Genomic DNA, 25287 nt, shown 5'->3' with positions numbered 1-25287 from the left:
AGCTTTAACGGAGAGTTAAAACTTTTCATTAATGTTAAAGGCACACCGAAGATTATGGGAAAAGGCCAACTCACTATAATGCCACAGTTGTTTCTCTTTTGTTTGGCTGTTTAAATAAACAGTGCTAATAAATATTAGTAACAATCTAAAATGATCCCAAGGAGTAAATTCAATATTAATATATATATTTAGATTGTTACTACTATTTATTAGCACTGTTTATACTAAAGCAATACTAAACTGTGTAGTTGTTATGTCATAACACTCTGCAAATGGGAACAAGCTGAAGCATCCTACTGAATTTATGTACTTTTGTTTCTTTTTGTTTAAAAAAAAAAAGTCCACTTTGTTTCTCCAACACATTTTGCCACAAGAGGGAGCTTTTTCAACAGTTAATAGTCTCCCAACAATTATCAATATGTTGATACATATTTAGATCTAAACAGCATCTTTATGATTTTATCTTATTTGGATTTCGGCCATTTCTTTATGGGGCCTTTTTGTGAGGTTGGTTTTGCAAAAAGAATGTATGAATCAAATGATAAGACAGAAAAATAATTGTTTGCAAGTGTTTTTAATAGAAGACAATACATCGTAATGACTTAAGTTCAACGTTCCTGAATAATCTGGTGACGGACTGAATCAGGTGATCAGTGTGTTGATGCATTTCTTGTGTGAGCTTGATCGTCCCTGTCAACGTTCTGATGACTCTTGTGGCGGGTTTTAATTGAACTTGTATATTATATGTAGAACTGTGTCATCTATTCAGTACTTTTGAAATATTTTTCTACTGACACAAATGTATATTTTAAATATCAGCTAACATGTTTTTATTAATTATATCGTTATTTATATAAGTAATAAGGTACGAGAGGCTGTTAGTTAGGCTATTAGGCTATTGTCAATAATGTTATTAGGCCGACGCGTATTTGGGAACACGTTTGTCACCTGAACACCAGAAGTTAGTTGACTATTAGTTGGGAGATCGACATTAACTTGTATGTCGTCTGAAAACATTTCAGGTCTCCTTGCAAGATATCGCACCATCTCATTCCTTCACATCGCTCATGACCTTCACCTGAATTGTCCTCTTTAGCTAAAAGGTGCCCTAAAACAGTTGCCCACAACGGGTCATTCGCGGCGTTTCCGGTCCTCATCGCTGAAAAACTGAAATGACAACTAACGGTGGCGCAACGTCTAACTGTTATTTGGGAGTGCGCAGTGATATGGAACGCTCCGGTCAGTGTAAACAGGTACAGTACATTATTGTTCAATGAAGGACACCCTCACTCTAGACCAATGCAGTAGTTCAGTTGTAGTCATATGTAACTGCTCCATAAACGAAACCTTAAAAAAAGCACACAGGGGACCTTATGGGCTGCTGTATATCATTTTGAAAGACATGAAAACCTGACACTAGCTGTATTTTGGTAGTAAAACTAAACTGCAACATGTACTATTATTCATTGTGTAAATAAGCAGTTAAGCCAACAATGACAAGCAGGATCATAGATTTAAAATACTCTTTTTCACCATCACACAAAGGATATCATTCAAGTGAAAAACACAACACCAGTCCGCCTCGCTTTGCTTTGTTAAATGTTGGGCAGGTGGTATTTATGCTTCACCTGTTTCTTAAGGTCTGGTGCTGGTGAGATGTTGCTGTTTGGTAACTGAGGCAGGTACTGGGCCTACAGGGAGGAAAGGGAGAAACACAAGTTAAGATGGTGAATCGGTGCCTGGCTGTAAACGCAGAAAAAGGAGCCGTCCGTGGGAAGCTCTAATAGAGACGTTAGCTTGGGTTTGTGACAGTTGAAATGATTTGGGGGGTTGAAGTGGCGGTTCCTCTGCTGAAGCCCCAGTCACCAGCTCGGGGACATGCCCGGCGTGCAGCGGCGTGCGCCTAATGGGCTCACGGGACGGTTCCTTCCACCATCAGGCGTGTGCGTTTCTGGTGCTTACCCCCAGTTGTCTGCGTCGGCAGCCCTTGTCGTGCCGTCGTCCCGGGCGCTCACCCTCGCGGCCCCAGTTGGCGCCTTCGTCCTGGAAGTACGGCAGCTCCAGCAGCTCTTCGCAGGACAGCCTCAGCGAGGGGTCCATCACCAGGCAGGACTGCTCACAGGAAGACGCAGAGATTTGGACGGGGTGGTCGGCCACGTTGGGGTACGAGTCGTGCGTAGACGAAACGTACCTTCATTACATGGAGGGCGAGTGGAGACGCGCCATGGAAGCGCTTTTCCAAAGGCTCCTGTTTTGGGGAGAAAAAATAACATCAACCATACTTCACTTTGTCTGCTGAGAACGTGTGGCAGCTGGATTTGTACCGTTGTGTCGGGTTCAGGAATACTGACTCCGCTGAAGAAAACGTTGGAGCGGAAGACCTGCTGGTGACGGGGGATCAGGTCACCTGAGGTCACAGAGCAGATCATCACCATCAGTAGTTTCCTTTTAGTTCAAGCGGTAATTGGATTTTCATTTTTTTATTTGAATTTTAAAAAATCTTTTGTGTGGTAAACGGTTCACAGACTCCAAAGAAACATATAATTCATTTCTAACTATCCCCATAAAAAGTCCTGCTTCAGCAAACCCACCAGAGCGAAGTGGAAAAGAAATGGAAATTCCAAGTTTTCTGTTCACTGAAATACATTTTAAAGTTGCTTTCACACCTGGTTGAGTTCACACTCATGTGGCCATTTGTTTTTTGTTGGATTAGATTTATGTGGAACTCCTTAATGATTAAAACGGCTGAGGTGTCTTGGGGACTACTCTGAAATCTATCCACTGATGTTAATATATTTTTTTATTTGACCTTTATTTAACCAGGTAAAATCAGTTGAGAACCAATTGTCATTTACAATGACGACCGGGCCAAGAGACAGTAGCACAGTCCACACAAGTGACACAAACAGCACACATACAATACAGCATGACACACACATGAAAAGAAACGGCTAAAAACAACATAGTGCTGAGAACAGCTTTTGTTGAGAGAGCAGAGGGATGTTTGGTTTGAGGCAGAAGATTTGAGAGGTAGCGAGGGGTCAAACCCAAAATGCATTATGAAGGGAGGGCCAATCCACCAATCTGTAGCGATCACAGTGGTGGGTGGTGAAGGGTGCGAATCGGATTACTGAGTGTTTCCAGTTTTCTGAGCGTTGTCTTTGATGCCATTTTATAGATATCGCCAGAGTCAAATAGAGGAAGGATGGTCATTTTCACAAGGGTGAATTTGGCAGTTTGTGTGAAGAGGCCTTGTTTCGATACAGGGAACACAGTCCGGCTTTGACTTTAGCCGGAAGGATTTGGATGTGTATGTTTAATGAGAGAGACGAGTCCAACCAGAAGGTATTTGTAGGAGCTGACAACTCCAGCTCCGAGCCATCAGCGCTGTAGATCTTGGGAGGGCTAAAGGGTAACTTCAGTAGTTTGTGAGCTGGGCCGTCTTTTCTGTTTTTTTTGTTTGTGGAAGTGAATAATTGGGACCCTATTTAAAATAGTCCGGTCTCAATCGGGATTAGATCATTTTCCTCTTTACCTTTTGCTTTGCTGAGAGCGCTGGTGGTGTTAGAGATGCACCTTGGTGTTACACAGATTTCCAATGATGTCGCGGCCCGCAGCGATTACATTGCAGCTCTGTGAACGCAGGTTGAAAAGCGCCGCGGTTGCCGTTTAAGAAAGCAACGTCCCACACAATCAGCCCCTCGGTGTACCTAGAGTTTTCCTTATGAGGTACAGCTGGTCAACGTCGGACTTCCCGGGCCACAACGGATTCCCGTGGAGCAGCTCGGCAAAGACGCAGCCCAGGGCCCACACGTCTACGGGGGGCCCGTACTGAGTGTCTCCCACCAGCAGCTCAGGGGCCCGGTACCAGCGCGTCGCCACGTAGTCCGTGTACTCATCCTCCGGTCCTGCCAATCACGCACACGGAGATAACATGTGTAGGGACACGCGCACACACACTCAGACGCTGAATAATGTAACACCTAATAATGCAAACGTTGAAGAGGAAGGGATTACAAGGCATGCTGATTGACTGCTTGTTAACGTATGGTAACATAAGGGGCGAAACTCGAGGCAGGAGGGGTCAACAGAGACACGCTATCTGGCGGAGAGGCCCTCCTATGCAATGCTTTCATTGGCACATTGTAAGTGAGGAGGTCATTGGCTGGAGCCCTTTCAGGTCCCGTGGTGAATAAGTCATTAGAGGCAGACAAACACTCATTGCTCTCTCTCCCTTCGGATGGACCTACTCAAAATACGGGCGAAGCCGAAGTCGCAGAGCTTGATGACTCCGGTTTTGGTGAGGAGGATGTTCTCTGGCTTTACATCCCGGTGGATGCACTGCAACACAAAGGCTCGGCGTCAGGGATTTTGGCAATGTGATACACGGTCTCTTGGTGACAGAGAGAGAGGGATTCACATGGAGGCAGACGGATGAGGACTTAAGGAACAATAGCAAGAGATCAGGAGGCTGTGCACATTTCAATATTGAAACCAAACACTGCATTGTAGAGTCATTGTAGAGACTTTGACCTGAAGCATAAACTAAGTCAGTTTGCTCATTTGCTCTGGAATAATGCTCAGTTTCATGTGAGTAGTGGTCAGATCTCACAACTTGGCATGTGTATGAACAACTTGTTGGGTGAATCTATACAATTGTTATAGTTGTTCTAAAAACCAATTAAACAAGGTGTCGATACATTTTTCAAGAGGATGTATGAAAATGTTTCTTGAGAGAATGGGCCATGTCTCTTTTGGACTGAGTGCTTCTGTTTATATATGTGCATATATGTGTGGGTGTAGATATTTATACAAATAAGATAATTAAGGGTTAATAATTTGTAAAAAAATAAGTTGTATGAAGAATTTGTGGGACATTTTCATACATGTATTTCTTCCTCAGGCTTGTCAAGCACTTATTTATTTAATTCAGAATTTGCTCTATATGTTTTGATCCAAATGATGCAGAGTCAGGAAGTTACCTTCTCCAAAATAATATAAACGTTTACCTGTCTTGATAACCAATAATTACTTGATATATGTGTATATACTGGAGAGAGTATAAATATGTGCGTGTATATATAGTATATCTATAAACTAAAGAAGAAGTAAAAGAGGTGGAAGATCACAAACATCAAATAAAGTGTTATGTTCAAAATGTCCTGACATTGTGCTTGTGGCAAAAGTTAACAGCTTGCAGAGTCTGCCACACGATGCTCTTCAGCTGAGCCTCCTGGACCCTGCAGAGGACGACACACAGAGGATCATTGATCGGCATCAGAGGAACAAACTGAAGCCTTTCACTAGTCGTGTTTTTCTTGTCTAAAAACAGAAGCGGTGCTTTACACAGCACCTCTTGTCACCACGGTAACCGTAGGCGCGTCTCCAACAAGCGCTTTTGTTTTCAGGAGCAGCTAGAGTTTCTGCTGCGCAGCCTTGAGGGGAAAAATGGTCCAATAGAAAGTGCCCGTTGTGGGCTGGGCGTGCTGTGTGACTTCACATGAGAGAAAATACAAATTGCATCTCAAAAAAATGGAATGGAAAGAAAGAAAGATTTCCCCTAAATAGCTAATAGCTTTAGACCCGGATGTCCCCCCTCCCTCCGCTACCAACGCGCTCCCTCTTCTCAGATCTCTTAACAGTCTTAACTCCCTCTTTGTATTTCACACTGTTCCTTTCTGTTGCCCTTCTCTCGTAAGCAGTACACTTACCATCAAAGTACACAATATATGCTTAACTGTAAAGAGAGGCCCACTTTTTAGTGGTGGAAGAAGTAATCCGATCCTTTACCTAAGTAAGAGTGTACTTACTTACACAACAGTGTAGAAATACACTCACTAAAGGTCCTGCATTCATACTGTAGCTTACTTGTAGGTCCTGTGTTGCGTTTAGGAGGATCAGTAAGTGGAAAGGAATATAACCCTCATCGTTTTGTTTCCATTAGGGTACGATCAACAGAAATTAACAATCTAAGAATGTTTTTTGTGGTCTTAGAATAATCCCTTTATATCATGTTGCACCACCATGTTCTACAGAAGCCCAGAGAGGACAACCTAAACACAGGCTTTTGCCTTTTAGCGCTACCTGAAAGCCACCGTAGTTTTTCAACAAGCTGGAGAAACACACTGCCAGTACTTGCTGTCTGAGTTCTGTAAAAGAAAATATGGCGAGGCCTAAAGTAAAGTGTGAATACATCAGTGTTGTTTTGTCTGAAAAGTAACTTTTATCAGACTGTCAACTGAAGGCAGTGGAGTAGAGTACAAAGTAACAGGGAGGTACTCGACTAAAGTGCCTCAAAACATGTTTAATTATGAGGAAATGTAAATGCCATCGCTGTCATTTTAAAAAGTTATCCATGACATAGAGCAGGATTTTCTACAGGTGTCCACTCATTTGGCCATTCAGCTTCTACAACAACTAGCTGACCTCCACTGTTTCCCCTGACCTACCCGCGAGGGTGTTTGTCCAGCTCATTGAGGACCGTCTGCTCGCAGAACTCGAACACCAAGTGGAGCCGTCTCTTCTTCCTGAAGACCTCCAGCAGGTTGACCAGATTCACGTGTTTCAATTGCTGCGGGACCGACAAAGACAAAGGCACTGTTCTTACCCCAAAACTTTGGAAAACAACACACAAAATGTGGCCTCCAAATGTTTTTCTTTTCTTTTGATATCAAAATATTTTCCACATATAAGTAATTTGTCAGTTTCCAAAGTGTAAATGTTTGTAAAGCTCTTTAAAGCTGCCATTTCTGTGCATCGTGTGTCTGGTACCTGCACGACCCCACGATGCAACAAAACGTCACGAGCCGTGCACCTATGCGCGTGCACAGTGTCCACTCGGCAGTGTTAAATGTGGCCGTGTTGATAGCAAGGGCATGATGTCAATCTGTTCTTACCTTCAGCATGCGAATTTCTCGCAATGCAATCTTCTTGATGACGGGGTCGTCTTCAGATTCCACAAACTTCTTGATGGCCACAATCTGGCCCGTGTCCCTGTGTCTGCACTTGAACACCACGCCGTAAGAACCCTCGCCAATTTTGGCCAGCTTTTCATACTTCTCCATTGGCACTTAGCGGATGTCCACTATCAAGAGAGAAAAGAACACTGAGAACGATTAACAAATACATTCCAATGCCCACATAAATAATGATGATTGTATTTGTGTGTGGATTTTGTTTTTTTTCCATTTGATCGCACTGCATTTGTTTGTGGATTGCAGGTGAATTGAAGTTGTTTGAGACTCCCTGACGTCTGTAGCCGATCAGGGGTCGCCGTAATTTTTAATCAACCACATGAGGGCAGCTCCCCCATCCCCTCCCCACAACGCTGCCAGCGTTACCAATACGCAATTTGCGGCGGCGAAGCGACGGGTCAGAAGTCACCCAACAATGGCGCCTGGTTGTGTAAGCGTCAAGTAACATGTAACAAGTTTAAAGTTTCGTGGCGTGCATCATTCATTATGTTTGAGTTGTGAATTATTGCTAATCAAATATGTTGCGTCATGGGTGTATTTTGCGGCATTGTAATACAAGCGTCAAGCTAATTGTTTTGCAAAATAATGCATACGGGCGATCAGAAGCTAATGTTCACTTAGTCACTATACAATTATTATTACTAACTTTACACAACATAGCCTCACCGTTAATTTGCTTGGAAATAGCTTGCTTGTTTAAACATATTAATTAAAACAGTTGTTACTTATTTCCAAAATGTTACATCGCAGAAGAACCAAAATAGCGTGCAGAAACTGGCTAAGTATATGGAGCTACAAGATTACACTGACTAAGAAGTTCATCACAGAATTATCTCTTCTAACTTTAAAAACTAATAATTCGTGGATCAACAGCATGGTATGACTTAAAACATGGGGGGTCGGGGGTGGTGTACATTTACTATGTTTCACTAACACCATTGTTTGCTGACCTCTGACCCGCCGCTTTGCCTCCAAAAATTGCGTAACCACCAGTGTGCTTCAATGCTGGCAGCCTCGTGGGACGGGGCGGGGCGAGCTGCGCGCATGTGATTGGTTGAAAACGAGGGCGACATTTCATCTGATACAACCGTCTCAAAAGAGCCACACACACAAATGTGGAGCGACCCACAAACAAATACATACTAATCCACAAACGAATTTTAAAATCCACACACAAATTACCTGCGAATGCAGAAATACATTCCTAATGGATTGATGTGTGCATTGGAAAAGTATTTTTGAATCGCTGCGTGCATTTGTAAATTTAATATAACGTTATTTGGGGAATCTTTCTGTTTGCATTTGTGAGTCTTTCTGTGCATAATTGCAAATGCACACAGAAAGCAGTTTCCCCCTAAATTAATTAAAAAAAACATGTTTGTTTGTTTTCAACTTCAAAATGAATTTCCACATTATGAAGATATGGGTTGACAAAAAACAATTTAGGCCATTATGTATGTAAGTATCCCGACCATCACTCACCTGTGCAGTAGAATGTGAACGCGTCTCCTCATCGACGAGTCAACACCAAGTCCATCGAAAGTCCCCAAAGCTTTCTAACCCGTCGTGTGGCCCTCAAGCGCCAGCTGAGCACAGTCTCTTCCGTGGAGGTGACTCCCTCCTTTGTCCCGACGCGTCGTCGCCTTGGTAACGCGCTTCAAACTGGCGGTCCTCGTTTGATTGTGGACACGATCAATAAACACGCAGGTAATAAGTGATGATCACGATGTGTAACTTGCCCCTTATCAGAAACTGCTCGGTCAAAGCAGCGGGAAACCATGAAATAGCGAGTCACAAAGCTGGCGCCGCAGCGCCTTCTGTGTAACCATGGAGATGGTGACCCAGACGAGCAGACCGGGACCGGTGGACGGTCGTTAAAGGGACAGTCCACCCTCCAAAAGAATGGTCTCTCACCTGTAGTGATGAGCTGTTATCCAAAACAAAGTTACAGAGCGCCTCACACCGCTGGGGAGAGAAGCTCCAGCATCGTGTCACTCCTCCGCAGATACGACCAACTCTGATGTGGTTTCCTGATTTATAGACTGTTCTGTTCCCTCTGTTGACTGTAAACTCTTTTCTCCTGGCGTCCCTCCCTCGGCTCGTCTGGCCCAGAGACTTTGGGCTTTGCTGCAGCTGTATGGGAACTCGTGCGGAATCACGTGAGATACCGTTTTGGACCTTACAGTCAATTATGAGGAAACAGACTGCGTAGTGTCCTGAGACACCCAGAGGTGCTGTCTTTGAGGCCTGGTGGGTGGAAGACACGAAATGCCCAATGGCAGACTGGTGGGGTGTGTTGTGATACATTAGAGCTGAGAACATAGGTTTTGAATCTAGGGTTGTCACCATACCAAAATTATGACTTCGATACTATACCTGCCAAAATATTACGGTACCCGATACTTACGATACGATACCACAAATAGGAAAATGGAATATATTTATCTATGATAGTAATAAATAAAACATCTGTAAGTTTTTTTTACCTGGTATCTATTTGACTGTCTGTGGGATGAACAATGCTTTATTTACTTGCATAGTTTGATATTCTCACATTCATATTTCCTTAACTAAAAATATAAAGGATAAGGTGAAGATCCACCCTCAGGCTCCACAAGCATGTAGCCTATTGCATCAAGTGTGAATTATTTGGTACAATTTTGTGTGCATTCTGACCTCATGATCATATAGGCCCACATGAGTGAAATTGTAGGTTATTTTGCATGTATATATTTCTGCTGGACTATTCAGGAACTTATTTGGGGTCTTGCTTTGTCTTGTGTTGCTTGATGTTTGACTGTTTTAGGAAAGTTGTTGTCAAGCTAGCAAACAAAGCTACAGGGCTGCCAACTCTCACGGTTGCCCCGTGTGACACGCGTGTTTCCATGTTTTCACACGCACTCACGCCACATATCCAATTTATTACGCAAAAAAACCAAAACTGCGCTGGTTCATCTAAACGGCGCATCTATAACCCGATTCGCTGCACGTAGCGTAACTTACACCCCCCGTCAGCCGTAGCTTCACCGCCAACGTCTCACTCCAAGGTTTAGTGAAAAGTATCCCTATAACATTACAAAGAAGCCGACTCGAGAGCACTTAATACTAGCATCAATATGCTAGTGTTTTATAACAAGATTGCTAACATTGCTAACGGGATGTCTGCTAGCGGCTAAACTTACTTTGTTTATGACAAACTAGCAAGTCAACAATTTTCCAAACACAGTCAAACATCAAGCAAGCGCAACACAAGACAAAGCAGAGGTCTATGGGGCGCCGTTTGTAAAATGTTGCACGTCCTAAAATCCTGCACAGTTTTTCCACATTTGGCATTATATAAACGAAAAAACACGACAATTTTCACATGTCACTTTTTCAAACATTTCGAGAGAAATTCATTTACATTCATGCAATAACTTTTCCAAGGATAATGTTTGGCAGTAACAAAGTTGTTAAATAATATAAATGTTAAATCTAAATGTAAATCTAAATGTTTAATCTAAATGTAAATGTTAAATCTAAATGTAAATGTTAAATCTAAATGTTAAATGTAAATGTTAAAGAGGGAGCCACCGTAGTTGTTTTATCACAAAATGACACAGCAGGAATACGTGTAATGTCTACACTGTTATTATAGTTGTGTATGTTTGTACTGCACAATTATTTTGTGAGAAAAGAACACATGTGTGGATCAGAAAGAAAATGTTACCAGATATTTTACGCTTGGAGTTGATGTCAACCCCCAAAGTTGAGTCCCGCAGAGCTCTTTCCACGCTGCACCATCTTTGGCCACCAGACGGCATCCGGCCCCCACTAACGCGCCAACGGACCAACACAACCCACAGTAACGTTTAACAGTAATCAGAGACGTCGTGCCGGTGGCGCAGTGGGACACGCTGACGTTGTCTTCGTGTGATTGATCATTGTGTTCTGTTGTTATCCTTACTGGCATGTTAGGGGATTTCTGCCTCGACTTTCCCTTTGCTAAATGTCCCCGTTTGTTGCCGGTGTTCAATGAATAGATCATTCTTCATAACGGTAAATGGGAGATAATAAACAAACATGGACAACCCTATTGGGCTCCAAGACCGAAGCCTGAATGCTATTCATTTACTTTTCATTTACTACCCTTGCTTCCTTGTTGAATCCTCCCTCAGGCGGAAACAAAACCATTCAAACCGTCCCCAGATTGTTTTAGTCTAGACTTCCTTTTGAAAATACACAATTCAACTTCTGAAAAGGCGCACAGACGTGGGTCCGCGCGGTCCAGCCCTGTTGGCACCTCGCTCCCTTCAAATCCACCCGTCTACTTTTAGACACGAGGGGCTCGGATCCCTGGCAGGCGTCCCCCCTTCACAGCCACCAGGTAAATGTGGCGGTCAGTTGGCGGGACACCGGTGCCACAGAGGGCCTGTTGACACGGTCAGTCGGTGGGAGACAAGCCAGAGAATGTGAGAGAGCCTCTAAAGTCACTTGGTCCTGGCTTCCTGGTATGGACAGAAGGCAGGCAGGGCTCAGTTGAACAAGCAGATGTTTTACACTGAGGCCGTTACCCTCATTTCCTGGGCGGAGAGAGCTGCTCGCTCTGTCAGACGAGTAACAGGAACCTGAAAAAAAGAGAAAAAGTTAGAGAGAGAGAGAGAGAGAGAGAGAGAGAGAGAGAGAGAGAGAGAGAGAGAGAGAGAGAGAGAGAGAGAGAGAGAAAAGTTAGCCGAGCTCCCACAAATCACTTTGTCACCAGCAAGCTCTGACAAGCATCAGGAGAGAGGAGAGAGACCGAGGGGGAGAGAGAGAGAGAGAGAGAGAGAGAGAGAGAGTTAAACAGAGGTGCGAGCAGGGAGGTTGTGTCAGAGGAGACTGGACGGGGAAGGTGTGAGGGAGCTGCACAGGGCATAAAAGGAGGCGACACCGATGGATGGATAGAGAGGAGGGAGAGCAGAGACGACCCGACCCTCAGAACTGTGTGAGGGACTCGACTGCTGCCGCTGTCTCTGTGAATGGTGCGCTCACATAGAGAGAAGGTGTGTCAAACTTTGCTTTCATGAGGACAGCGTTCGGCCAATTACATGCTCGAGCTGCTTGAGGCCGATATCACACTTTTACACGGCTACGGCTGCCGTCTCCGCGTGTTGTGCCGGCAGTCTCAGAGCGCGTTTTCTGGTGAACTGCAGCTGTGTACAGGTCACATGTTGTTATTGCTTAAAGGAAAAAGAGGTAGTCAGAGCGGGGGAGCAACACGAGTTTAACAAATGTTTGTTCTTTGTCCTGTGGGGACATTTCTGGATGGCTTGAGAGCATCGGTTCGTGAACTGAGCCAAAGTAAGTCAGTGAGATTTCAAAATCCTGGACTGGTCTTTTGTGCCAAATATAGTTGATCGGGTCTGGGGTTGAATCTAAGGCACCGGGGTCATCGGATCAAACTTCCAACAAGGCTGGTTTCTTTTCACTTTGAGCACAGGAGGTAATAACTGGCTCGTTCTCTTCCTTCGTGACATTTACAGCCCACTAAACATGTGCTGCCTCGAGTTCTCTGTGAGGAAACCTTGTGGGTCAAAGAGGACAGGAAGCGGCGTCAGCTGAAGCGACTCTGATATGAAGTACATTTATGTTGCTGAGTATTACAAAGCTCCCCTTCCCATTCGACCGGCTGCTCGCCGAGGACAAAAAGGAGGCAGGGCCGACACATGGATGGTTAAAATAATCAAGTGAGGCGGGATTCAGGCGGTCCGGGGACTGTCTTGGGCTTGTCGAGGGTCTCCCGAGTCTCTGTGTGTTGCTGTCTGTGTGCGTATTTGTTCATCATTTGACAGCTCTGCTCTTGGCCTGATTTCAGGGTCTGGGACGTCATCGCGTTACCTGTGTGGCTGAGTCAGAGGGCCGACTCTGCACTAGACGTCTGTCCGCCCACTGCGAGATTCTCTCCATCCGTCCGTCCCTCCGTCCGCTCAACGAAGACACACCAGGAGCCCTGAACTTTGCGGCCACTCCACACCGCTTTATTTGTTCTGCTGGTGTAAACACCTCACGTCACTCACACCTCCCCACCGAGTGATCCACCGCATTCTCCGGGTCGGAGACAGGCAGCGAAAGGAAAAAGGCGAGGGAGGATTCGCAGAGAACCAAAGCGTTCGCAAGCGGAGAGGTCGACGCCATGAAGCTGGCGTTCTTGGTGCTGGCGGCCGTGTGCGCGGCGGGCAACGTGAGCGGCATGTCCACGTGTAAGACGCTGGACGTGCAGATGGTGAGGAAGAAGCGCATCGAGGCGATCAGGAGCCAGATCCTCAGCAAACTGCGCTTAGCGAAAGAGCCAGAGGCCGAGCAGTCGGGGGACGAGGAGGAGATCCCGACGACCCTGCTGTCGCTGTACAACAGCACCAAGGAGATGCTGAGGGAGCAGCGGAGGGTGGAGACGGACATCGCCACGGAGCAGGAGGAGGAGGAGTACTTTGCCAAGGTGCTGCACAAGTTCAACATGACCGGTGAGTACCAGATGCACCAGTCAAACGCTGAGCCGACGCGCCGTAGTCAAGAATGAGGGGGAATTGCTTAACTGCAGCACTCAGGATGTCAAGTAATAAAACGGCAGTGATTCACGCAGGTACACGTGCACGCATTGAAGCACCTGGAGAATCCTTTCCGTCTTGAAAAAATGTGGTTTTTCTGGGTATCACAATGATAATGGCTGAAGACAGTCAAAGCCAATATCACGCGTTGACGTTTCGTTGGCCCACAAAAACGTACAAACACCAATAGCAGGTAATGTTTTTGGCATCGTACGACTCGCAGAACAAGAGATAGAACAAGAATATATATCGAGTGACCGTTATTGAAAGTTAATTTGAATTTAAATGGTTAATATGTTATTCAAAACAATTTTGTGTGAAGTCACTTGGTATGAAAATGTAGTATAAAAAAACGAGTAACAAAAATGCACGAAAGTCCGCTGAGGATCGGGGGTTTGGTGATTTGGTCAAACACAGGACTTTGCCCCACTAGCCCGCTGTTCCTCCGAGGTGAAACCAAAAGGAAACGTTGACTTTCCACTTGTTTTGTAAGCCTGTTACACTCAACTGTAACCAACATTGTAATGGTTGTTTTGTTTGTTTTGCCTTTTTTTCTCACTCCAGTTTTTGATTTTCCAAGACGTAAGCGATCGCTTCGCAACGCCAGACAAGTGTGTTTCTGCTCGATCAAAACAAGTCTGTAGTTAAAGCGGCAGAATTTATCAGTGGCTATACTGCATTGCAGATCTGCGCCGACATAAACAGATTTAGCAATTTAATTAGCTGAGTTCAGCTCCGATCTAGTCAATAACTTCTCTCCAACATGTGTACCCCTTCTGCGCTGCAACAAACATCTTCAGGAGTTCAGAGGTTACAGGTGATGCGAGTTAGCAAAACTCTTGCGTGTTTTCTTATACCCCATATCTGTGGTATTTTTACTGCTTTATTAGCGCTGTTTGTTTGGCTAGCTTGCGTGCGTTTGTTCAGCCAAAGGTTTCTTTGGCTGTAATTTAGCAATGAATCCAAAGCAGTGATGATAAACAGACTTTTTTTATTCATTGCTCCATTGTTCTCTACACGTCTAAAGACATTCACACTATCCCTCTTTTAACCGCCACTTCAAAAGGGAGACTTAAGTGGATGGACTGTGTCCAGGAGTGTGTGGACCGAACAAAAGAAGAAAGGAACCTAAAAAAATAAGGGGGCTTGAGTTTTGTTCTGCTTAGATGGAACCCAAAAGAAAATCAGGAACAAGGGAAAATTGAGATGAGGGAAGATATGAAATGCACTTCATCTTTGGTCTTTCTCTCTTTCTCTTTCTGTCCGCGTACCTCTGGGTTTGGTGGTTTCCTGCAATTTGAGCATTGGGTTCTCCTTCGCTTGTCCGGCATCATATCTCATTCTCCCAGAACATTTCCCCCTTAATTCCCATCTATCTCTTCACCCATGATTACTGGCCTCTCTCTCTTGCTCTCTCTCTCTCTGTGTTTCCTGAGCTTATTATCAGTGTGTTTGCAGCGTGTTTGTGACGGGACAGCTTGGCAGGAAGGAAGGCAAGGCCGATGGCCACTGAGATCGCCAGTGACTCAGGTCCGCTGCAAGCGGTGCCCATAGAGAACATGTGTTTCCTACCTCTGTGGAACGCCAGAGAACACCCGTCCACTGTATTAACCCTTAAAAAGCACACTGGGGGAGAAGGGTTTTGCAAATACGAAAAAACACAAACACAGGAGGGGGGTAAGGCAACAATCCAGCTTCTGTTTGTAAAAGACAAAGGACTGTGTGTGAGCAAAGCCATTAAAAAGGAGGTGGAGAACAAGTTTTAATTTTTCATATATTCTTTAACAAATCCTATTCCTCAACTCAATTTGTGGTTGTTTTTTAGTGGACGACTAACACTTTCCTGACTCCCCCTAACGGCCTACGCGATGCATAATCGTGTGGATTTTATCAGTCCCAGCCCGCCGTTGAAGGCCCACACAAATTAACCTCATCCCGTTGAGCTCGTTAACGGAGAGAACACTTTCCCCTCGCTTGGAAAACGGCCCCTTTGCGCCACACGAGGTGAATGATTTCACCAAACATTTGTTAAACTCAAGAGTGAATCATGCTGCTGCAGCCCTACGCCGATGAAGAGTGGCTACTGGGTGTCAGGACGCCATTGGTATAAGCAGGGCGAGGTTGGTGGAACTAGACATTGACGAGTGGGCCGTGGGAGGGTGGAGCCCCGCGTACATGTGGAGGAGGCAGGTATTTAGCCTGTTGCTGGAATCTGGTTCCTCCCACTGGTAATTACAGAGCTGTCTCCATGCCTGTCACAACAGCTGTCTCTCGGCTTACCTGCGGATATGCCCTGATTCAACACACAAATCCCCCCCCCTACACCCATGTTAGTGTGCGGGCCAGGGTGCTGCCTCTACCCATGAGCAAGTCTGTTAATCAGTCAGAGCAGGTCTGTGATAGGGACTTAATTGGAATGTAGAAGTGAGCATGGAGCTGCAGCCAATGTGCTTCTTAGAGGAAGTGAACCAACTTCCTGTTCAGTAAACACTTCTCTCCGGCATTAATCTCGGTTTCAGCCTGGAGAGGTTGCCGTTCTCTTAGCTCGGCTTGTTGCTGCTCCTCCTCTCTGTGTTTCCATTCGAGCGCTCACAGCAAAACATTTGGCTTTGCTCTGGGTGGGGTCGGTAGAATGTCATCTCATTACCCCCTCAACGGCATACGCCAGCGCTCTCTTTCTCAGTTTCACTTTGGCCCCGTAGCTGAGCAACAACACAGATGGGGAAATTGCGTAAGTGGTACAGCAGGCAGCCGGGACATGGAGGATCCCGGTACAGGCTGCGTTCTTGCTCCTGTCAAAGAGTAACTCCCGGACTTTGAGTGCAGAGAATCCCGGCTTTGGCAGGCTAAGGCAGAGTGGAAGGTTTGGGCCTGTGCCAGGTCCCAGGCTCCACTGATATCTCCGATTTCCCTGCACCTTTCCACCCCTTCACAACTATGAGTTATACTCTCTGTACAATGAGTTTTTTTCTTCTATATTTTTTTACAACCTCCCCCCACACACACACCTCCTCTCAATGTTGGTTTTTAAATTGCATTTCACTCTTGATCTTCCCTGCCAGCCTCCACTTATTTTGCTCGTCCCTTTCCAACTTAATCCTTTTGCAAAGTAACCCTGCTAGATTTATGGCGTTAAGGCCTTCAGTAGCTTGGCTCTGTTTTCCATCAGCCTGCGCAGGGGGAATGTTCCCGCTGTCACGATACGGGCCGGCTCTGGGATACAAGTTGCAAATATGGGCAGGAATACTGTAAGAAAACACAACACTCTCCTTGACTCTACTTTACAGTAGTTGGAATCAATGAATATTTAGCTGCAGTTAAGATTAGCGAAAAACTGTGTTTAGCTTTCCCATTTTATTAGTGTTGTGCATAATTCGGAAGTTTGCTCATGAAGAGCAAAGTAACAAGCATCCATGGAGTTACATTTTCCAGCTCCGTCTGCAGATTTAACAAAGTAAAGGAATACAGTGTAATAAAGAAAAATAAATTGTCGCTTAAACGTGCAATATTTTTATTCCTTACCTTTTCATTTCTCTTCTACTACTTGGTCCATACAATCTAAATGAAGTCATCAGTTATATGTAAAGAGACAAACCTAGAAACTGACATTAGGACAAGAGTTTGTCAAAAGCAAGAAGACTGCTGAAGCTCTGGGTGTTGGCCTAAATCTTGAACGCATATTGGATAAAATCTAAAGTGGCAGAAACGAGTCCTCACTGCCGCCTGGAGACTACTTACCTTGGGAAGTGACATCCGCTTGGCTTAAGTTTGCTGATCCAACGGTTCGGGCTGGTTGGATAACAGTAAACCGCCAACTGAAGGTCCGGCCGCCCTTCTTCTCTCATTCAGTCTCAATGTAGAATTCTTAGAATGAGTTTTCTTGTTTCTGCCACTGTTGATTTAGTCTGATAAACAAACCTTAAAAACATCAAAACCTCCACTGATCCTGTACCATCAATGTCATTTTCAAACACCTTTCGAATAATGTCATCTATTATGTTGATATATGATTAATATCCAAATCAGCAACGGGCTCTTTTAAGAGACGTGTTTGTTTTTTTCAACCTCATGAACATCAATTGTTTGCTGGAGCTACCCTTTTTTTATCACTTAAAAAAAATGATATGTACTTGTGCTAAAAAAAAGTGAATATTCCGTACAGGCCGTAAATGTTGCCTGCCAAATTTTAAGAACACAGTAGTTTTCTACCAACCCTCTATTGGTCGTACAAAAAACCTCTCAGTAGCGCCCCTGTTCTTCTAATCCCCATTTATATTTGTCTTCAGGACCAAAAGGAAAATAGATTATAAAGGGAAAGGAAATAAATTCCACAGGCGTACTTGTGTATGTGCCGTATCGGAACACGTGTGAATGGGGTTTCCCATTCGAAATAGTGCCCCTATTTAAGCATGGTTAGTTTGAACAAATTAAATTAAATTACTTACTTATGTGTTTTCCAGGTTTCTCTTTGGCATAATGGAATATTGTGCCTTTAAGGCATCCCAAATTTGAGACGAATCCTCGCTGGAATTTGCCTGTCCAAAAATGTTTTGTGAAATGTGAAAGTAATATTTTGATTTATCCCTGCAGCCAAAAACGACACAGGGACCACCAAGGCCTCCAAAACTATCCCGATGTTCTTCAACATCTCGGAGATACGAGAAAGTGTGGGAGACTACCGCCTGCTGACCAGCGCTGAGCTGCGGATGCTCATCAGAAAACCTGTGATAGCTTTTTCGCAGCGGGTGGAGCTGTACCAGGGTCTCGGGTCGCCCAGCTACCTCGCCTCCCGCTTCGTCACCAACCAGTCGAAAGACAAATGGCTGTCCTTCGACGTCACTGAGACTCTGCAGAGCTGGCTCAAAGACAACAGTGAGATAGACACACTTTGTTTATTGTTCTGATACCATTATGACCTCTGTCTGGTTGTTCAGTTCGGTGCAACCTCTTGCCTTTTACAGATGATACGAGTTACCTTAGTCCTAAAATTTCCCAATGTTGTGAATTTGTGTCTCACCAGAGGATGAAGAGGAGTTCCAACTTCGACTGTTCTGTGAATGTGGCCAGACAGACGTCGACAGTACCTTCAGCTTTAGCATTTCTGGCATCGAGTCTGGTAGGGGAGACACAGGAGTTATGCAAATGAGGACAAAGCAACCACCCTACATCCTGACCATGTCCATCCCTCAGAACAGCAGCAGCCACCTTACCTCGCGCAAAAAACGCTCCACCGATCCAAAGGACACCTGCACAGCGTAAGCTATCACGTTGTTCTGTCATTTTATTGACATTTTCACAGCTGGAATTTTGAACCTCAACAGAAATGGGTGAAATGATGCTACTCCTGAGCACCCACTTAGAAACTGGTAGCTGAGTGGTAAATGTCATACTTTTAACCACAGTAAAACGAAGCATTTACAATTCACCCCTCAACTGAAACAAAGGCGAGCTGCCTAGCAAGGCAAATGGCCTGGCCTTCATCAGCAATTGACCCTTAGCTAAGCAGCACAGACCACTGTGCTACTTTTCCACCCCAGGCTACTAGAGCTGCTTTAGAGGCTAAACTCACTGACTGCACTCGATGAGGAAGCAGTACCTTTAACAGCAACTATCTCAAGGTTGTAGAATTACAGTTTTTCTCTTATGCAGCCAGACAGAGACCTGCTGCGTGAGAAACCTTTACATCGACTTCAGGAAAGATCTGGGCTGGAAGTGGATACATAAGCCAACTGGCTACAACGCTAATTACTGCATGGGATCCTGCACCTACATCTGGAATGCTGAAAACAAATATTCCCAGGTATGGTGCAACCTTTTTACTGTGAATTAAAGTTTCGTAACGCCCCCGGACAAAAAAAGAGACCCAACATCGCAACATTGTGCCATTTGTTGGGAGCTGTGGGCAGCATTAAAACGGTCAACACCAAGTTGGTGAGGTTCTTTGCTTCCAGGTTCTCACCCGATCTAGATACTGAAACTTTATCTGTGTACCTCAAAGAAAAACAAACGATTGAGACTGTCCACACGAGATTCAGCTCATTTTAAGTATCTGCTGAAGGCAATGAGGTTGATGAAATGTACACCGCGGAGCCGCGCGGGGCGGGAGTCATCGGGTCGAACCCTGCCCTCGCTGTGGGGGGATAACTGTGACTGCTGGTGCCAGGGGCACTGACTTGCCTTGTTCAGTCGGGTTTTTTCATACAAACTGTCGTGGCCTGCGTGTGGGCGAGAATTCAGGGGATGAAGCTAGTATACTAGCTTCTATGTCTATGTATACTATGTATACACGAGACATTCTTCCAAGATCCAAGATTTGGAAAAACTAAACTTTCTCAATGATAACTTTCACGGGGACAACTGACCTTAGCACGGGAATAGTCCGACGTAGGATACTGGGAAGTTTGACTCATTGATAAATGTGGTCAGGCTTGGTGTTGACTGGTGCATTGGAATGCAGTTTACTCACGATGATAAGGAATTCATCATTCTAAATGTTTATACACCCTATGAGGGTCAGCACAATGAGGATGAATATCTTAATAGGCTTGCCTTCATCAATTCATATATTCAGACAACTGCCCATTATGTACATTATTAAGTACAGTTGATGCACATGCTTCATTAGGGTGTATGGGCATTCTTTGTGGGACAGCGACAACTGGTCATATACCTAAGATCTCCCGGCACTAACTAGCAATTAAATAAGTGTCAACACAGAAAAACTAAACTGGTGTAAAAGAAGGACTTCTCAGCCTATTATGCTTACACAGATGGATCTGTAAGTAATATTCATCTACCTAGAGATGCAACTATGTGCACTGATGTTAACTGTAAGGGTGTGGAGCATAGGAGAGATTTCTGCCCCAAGTATACGACCCATAACATCAGACCTGGTTGAGTACCGTGCCGATGCCTGTGAGGCTTTCAAATCCTGGGCTATCGCAGGGAGACCCAGACAAGGTACAAGAAACTCACTACTGCAAGATATAAGTATGCCATTTGATTCATTTATAAGCCAAGCCATGGCCAAGAAGATGAGAAAAAATAATGTTGTTGATTTCTGGAAAGAGGTGAAAGTTCTTAACAACTTCAAAACCTCTCTGCCGTGCACTGCATTATCATACCTTATTTAACTGTGTTAGTGGGGACTCGTACAAGGTGGAAGATATTGAGACGAATGTGTCAATGACGATTATGTCGCAAGAGGTGTACCAAGCTATAAATAAGCTGGATGATGGCAAAGCAAGTGGTTTTAGACCATATTACTGCTCAACATCTTCAATGTGGAAGTCCGAGGATAGCTCCTCTTCTTTCCATCTGTTTTACCGGCCTCATAACTCAATGCTTGTTACCAGACTTAATGCTGTCTGTTCTGTTAGTGCCGGTCATTAAAAAAAAAAGCTGGTAAAGAAGGTAGCCTAGATAATTACAGGCCCATTGCTTTGGCCAGTATTCTGTCAATAATCCTAATGGACAGATTAAATTAGTTTATTCAATCCTCAGATGACCAGTTTGGCTTTAAAGCCAAACATGGCACTGACTTATACTGTATGTGCCTTAAAGGAAATTGTCAACAAATATAAAGATTAGAACTCATCCATTCTTCTATGTTTTATAGATGCCTCCGAAGTGTTTGACCGTGTTAATCGTGGAAAATTGTTTGAAAAATTGAGTCAAAGAGGTGCCCCCAAACACATTGTGAGAATTACTGGTATTCCCACCAGACAATGCAAGTAAAATGGGGCCAAAGTGTCTCAGCGCCATTTGGGGTCAGCAATGGTGTTTGACAAGAAGGTATTTTGTCCCCAGTCCTTTTTAATCTAATTATTGATCTTTAATCATATTATGTATGGAGATGATCATGTGTCCAGCAGCTCCTCACTAGATGTGCTGTCTCTGGTGTGGAACATGATATAAAATACAATGCCTGTAAGAGCGCTATCTTGATTTGTAGAACGAACGAGGATAAAATTCTAAAATTCCCTGACTTTAAATCGTCTGATTATTACCTCGGTGCCTGTGAGAAGATAAAAAATCTTGGACATTTTATTACATTTTATTACAACAGATGACCGACGATGAAGGTATCTTATGTCGTAGGATGTGTACAGATGGAGTGAAGATGTCTCTGTTCAGAGCTGCACACTTTGGGTCCATTAACAAAAACAGCAGTAGCTTATAATGATGCCGTGAGAACATTACTACAGAGGCCGAGATGGCGTAGGGCCAGTGAAATGTTTGTGGCTGTGGGAGTTCATACTCTCCAAGCTGTTTTAAGAAATCTTATGTATAAATGTATCTGCCGGGTTAACAGCTCTGAAGATTAAATCGTCTTGGGTTTGTCAAACATAAAGTTCAGCACTTCACGCTACCAGTCCCAGAGGTGGAGACATTGGTACAGTTGTCTGTTGTAGGGCATTAGTAGGTTTGTGTATGTAGTCTGTGCTGTAAAACCCGTTTGCAGGCATTCTGACGTCCTAACACTGCTAGCAGTGAAAACTACAGTGAAGGTGCTGACTGAGCAAATGATGTTTTCGTGAGGGGGAAACAGAGGGCTGTAGGTAAACTTCTGCGATAACACTGTACACAGTTATTAGAACAGAGCGGCGTCCGAGGCTCAGCCAATGTGACCCGGCCTTGTTCAGTAAGCAGAGAGAAGACGAGCTGGATTACAACACACTCGGGGGGAGAGCGACTTCCTTTTTCTGCTCGGCCTGCCGTTACTCTTATGTCTTTGTATGGGTAACAGCTGTTTGCTGCTCTAGCAATGTACTGAATATACCATGTTAAACAAGTTTTGAAGTACATTTACTATCACTGTTCAAGGTGTAAACCACAAATACCTGGATTGTAGCAAGAAGCACTCTCGTAATTGGTTCCCATAAATCCACCGTCTGTGAAAGCTGCTTTTCGCTTTGGGAGTTCTGAGCTGCATTCTCTGTCTTCACGTCTTTCCCCTCATGTAATTGTTCACAGATTTTGGCCCTGTACAAGCATCACAACCCAGGAGCCTCTGCCCAGCCTTGCTGTGTTCCACAGACACTGGAGCCACTGCCCATCCTCTACTACGTGGGCAGGCAACACAAGGTATCGATGCCGCTGCCAAGTAACCTTCATTCCAGGGTGAAATGTTTGCAGAACATTTGATGTGAAAGCAGCACTTTAGTCAAAGATGAATCACTCTGCTGTTGGTTTTTCCCTTCAGGTGGAGCAGCTGTCCAACATGATTGTGAAGTCCTGCAAGTGCAGCTAAAAATACGGCACGGCCAACACTCAAACACACTATGAGATGTGTTCTAGAGCGTCACGGAGTGAGCATGTGACGGAGGGGACGAGAAACATGTGGAACAATTTGAAGTCATCGGGATCTTTCCGTTCACCACCAATCCTTTTGCTAAAACTCTACCTTCATCACACCCTGGACTTCTTCATGTAGAAATTAAAGATTTCATTTCATTTCTGTGCGTATATACCTTTCCCCTTGCTGTAGTAAAAAAAAATGCCTGTCCTTAAATGAGACAGATGTGTAAAGAATGTTTGCCAGTTCGACATTAAAAAAGAAATATATACGCCCCCCCGCCCCCAACCAGCAAAAAAAGAATAAAGAATGCCAAAGGACACGAGGACCAAGATAACCTCCATGGAAGAATATTTTCTTTTTCACAGCTGATTATCTGGGACTTTTGTTATTTCCGTATCATCAACCCAATGAGGTCACAGATAAAAGGTGCTGAAAGCCCCAGGTATGGAAGACAGTGGTGGTTGTTGGGGATTTTCCTCGGCCATAAAGGCACAGGTGTTTCCTGGAGATTGTTTGCGTCGCACGGGACAGCAGACCGCCGCGGGGACAGTACGACCCGGGGAAACTCCCTCTGACTGGCGGGAGCTATCAGCCAACCGAGCAGCGCTTCACTCAAACCGTCCGTCTTTTTGTATTTGGAGCCCACTTGACTTATTCGATGCTTTTGTTTTGTTCTCGTCGCTGTTATACCAGATTGTCCTTATGAAGCCGCCCCGTGCTGTCAAAGAACATGAGTAATATCAGGGGATGTGAGAGTGATGACACCGTGTTTTTCCCCGCTCTCAGGAGTCACAGCAGGCTAGTTGTGTCTAGAAGGTGGTGGTCGGGGGATGCGGCTGTGGTGTCGGTTTTAGGGAAGCTGTTGACACTCAACACACACTTTTGCTGTTTGTTTTTAATAGTAATGTAGGGGCAATTTGTTTTAACTCTCATCTGAAGGTGTGATGCTTTTGTACAACTCCAGAAACAACCCAAAACTTTGTAGTGCACTTCCCATTTGAAATTTGCATTTGTAAATATTTTAACAATTTGAAATAAACGTTAATGTTAAATTATCACGTCCGAGTGGAAGATTTTGATTGCAAGATAAAACCACATGCTGTGTGTACACTTGGGTGTGTGTGTGTGTGTTACACTTGTAGCTGCGTGCAAGCGCACTGATTCTATGACACGAGCCCAAACACACCTTTAATGTGTTTGAAAGTGATCATCAGCAGTTGTTTTCTATTTCATTACATAAAAATGTTAATTACATGTTTTATTATGTTAGTATTGAGCAATTTTTTCTGTGAACGTCCAACCACAACACTTCCTAAACTACTCTTCTCTTCTCTCTTTTCTCTTTTTCCTGAGTAACTATGGATTTATGTAAAAAGACATTGAGATATAAATGTGTTTTGTTCTTGCAACACAAGGCGAGTAATAGTCCCAATATATTGTAGGCAAACATCTCTACGGCCGTTATCTCCAACACAGCTTTCTTTCTGATTTCGGGGCTTACTGCCTTTTTAAAGTCTCTGCTGTAACCCTTTGCCTTCTGGGGATTGACCTCCCTCAGCGTGTACAACGGCAGACCTCACGCTACTCTCAGCAAATGATATAAAACCAGATTTCTGCTCTTAGCACTGACTGTTCAGTGTCAGGAGGGGGGAGATCTACCAGTGGAAAAGCGTGACGTGTGCCAGGTGCGTGTGGTCTATTTCTGGGCAGGCGGTGGCGGCCTGTTTACTCTGGACAGAGGAGGACAGCCGGAAGAAGAGCAGCGAGTCCTGCTGGGCTTCACTGACGAACAGCCCAGCGCGGGATTTCCCGGACGCCAGGCCTAATTCTAGGAACCGCTTTTTACCTGCGGTCGCCACACATCATACCAAGAATTTGTCATTTTTTTCACTATCTCCTGACACCTTGTCCTCCCCCACCCAACCTGCCCCACCCCTCTCCCTCAGTACTCAAGAGATTACTGGCAGCCCACGATGCTGAATTGGGAGTGTGGAGAGCAGGTCCAGACCCGTTGGTAAGTCTCAGACTTAAGGGCAGTGACTGCATGGAAAATTAAACACACACACACACACACACACATGCACATGAAAAAGACTGAACCCACTGACACACACGCCGAATGCCTTACATAAGCCTTGCAGTGTGAGAGATGCGTGCATCGCCCATTAGGTAACATTGATGCGTGGTATCTTTTTCCAAAGGTGCTCATGTTACCAATGGTTCCGCTGAAAAGCTCAGGAATTTTTTCTCTCGCAAGTCAACACCTGCTTGTTGAGGAAATTTCTCACCGATGGCAGGTAAATAAAGTGAAATGAAACATAATCAACATAATTGAATCTCTTGTCTCACCTCTCAAAATGATCCTCACAGATCTCTTACCAGGTCTTTAATTTTAATGGTGCCGAGGCACCATATGCACTGTTTTATCTTGGCAGTCCAGATGTAATTG

The 25287-nt window shown here is 44.6% G+C and overlaps 2 protein-coding genes across 5 annotated transcripts; one reads left to right on the top strand and one right to left on the bottom strand.

Moving 5' to 3' along the window:
* Positions 1 to 558: 558 nt before the first annotated feature.
* LOC120825305 (cyclin-dependent kinase-like 1) lies at positions 559 to 9294 on the bottom strand. Its single transcript, XM_040186880.2, has 10 exons — positions 8457 to 9294; positions 6897 to 7084; positions 6450 to 6571; positions 5168 to 5240; positions 4251 to 4341; positions 3711 to 3908; positions 2325 to 2407; positions 2192 to 2248; positions 1963 to 2112; positions 559 to 1691 (listed from the first exon to the last, which is right to left on the bottom strand). Exons 2-10 carry the CDS (start codon positions 7062 to 7064, stop codon positions 1596 to 1598), a joined length of 1038 nt encoding a protein of 345 aa, XP_040042814.1. The 5' UTR covers positions 7065 to 7084; positions 8457 to 9294; the 3' UTR covers positions 559 to 1595.
* Positions 9295 to 11609: 2315 nt separating this feature from the next.
* On the top strand, positions 11610 to 23894 carry tgfb1a (transforming growth factor, beta 1a). 4 transcript variants are annotated; one of them, XR_005712555.2, is made up of 8 exons: positions 11628 to 11995; positions 12808 to 13453; positions 18128 to 18409; positions 18558 to 18653; positions 18728 to 18792; positions 19187 to 19337; positions 22514 to 22624; positions 22743 to 23894. XR_005712555.2 is itself a non-coding variant. In XM_040180151.2 (7 exons), exons 2-7 carry the CDS (start codon positions 13126 to 13128, stop codon positions 22788 to 22790), a joined length of 1155 nt encoding a protein of 384 aa, XP_040036085.1. In that variant the 5' UTR covers positions 11610 to 11995; positions 12808 to 13125; the 3' UTR covers positions 22791 to 23894. The 4 variants fall into 4 exon arrangements, 3 of the variants coding, with proteins under 3 accessions (XP_040036085.1, XP_040036091.1, XP_077938642.1); XM_040180151.2 differs by having other exon boundaries at positions 11610 to 11995; positions 18558 to 18792; XM_040180157.2 differs by having other exon boundaries at positions 11896 to 12293; positions 18558 to 18792.
* Positions 23895 to 25287: the final 1393 nt, after the last annotated feature.

This window comes from Gasterosteus aculeatus, chromosome 1 (genome assembly GCF_964276395.1).
Source record: "Gasterosteus aculeatus chromosome 1, fGasAcu3.hap1.1, whole genome shotgun sequence".
NCBI classification, from domain to species: domain Eukaryota; kingdom Metazoa; phylum Chordata; class Actinopteri; order Perciformes; family Gasterosteidae; genus Gasterosteus; species Gasterosteus aculeatus.
The sequence above is the reverse complement of the archived record's forward strand: the minus strand, read 5'-3'. Positions and strand labels throughout refer to the sequence as shown.

Coding starts and splice junctions, on each gene's coding strand:
- tgfb1a (XM_040180151.2), top strand. CDS start 13,126: ATGAAGCTGGCGTTCTTGGTGCTGGCGGCCGTGTGCGCGGCGGGCAAC. Junction 13,454..18,127: donor GCACAAGTTCAACATGACCG/GTGAGTACCAGA, acceptor TTATCCCTGCAG/CCAAAAACGACACAGGGACC. Junction 18,410..18,557: donor GAGCTGGCTCAAAGACAACA/GTGAGATAGACA, acceptor GTGTCTCACCAG/AGGATGAAGAGGAGTTCCAA.
- LOC120825305 (XM_040186880.2), bottom strand. CDS start 7,064: ATGGAGAAGTATGAAAAGCTGGCCAAAATTGGCGAGGGTTCTTACGGC. Junction 4,342..5,167: donor ACTTTTGCCACAAGCACAAT/GTCAGGACATTT, acceptor TTTGTGTTGCAG/TGCATCCACCGGGATGTAAA. Junction 1,692..1,962: donor GCCGACGCAGACAACTGGGG/GTAAGCACCAGA, acceptor TCCTCCCTGTAG/GCCCAGTACCTGCCTCAGTT.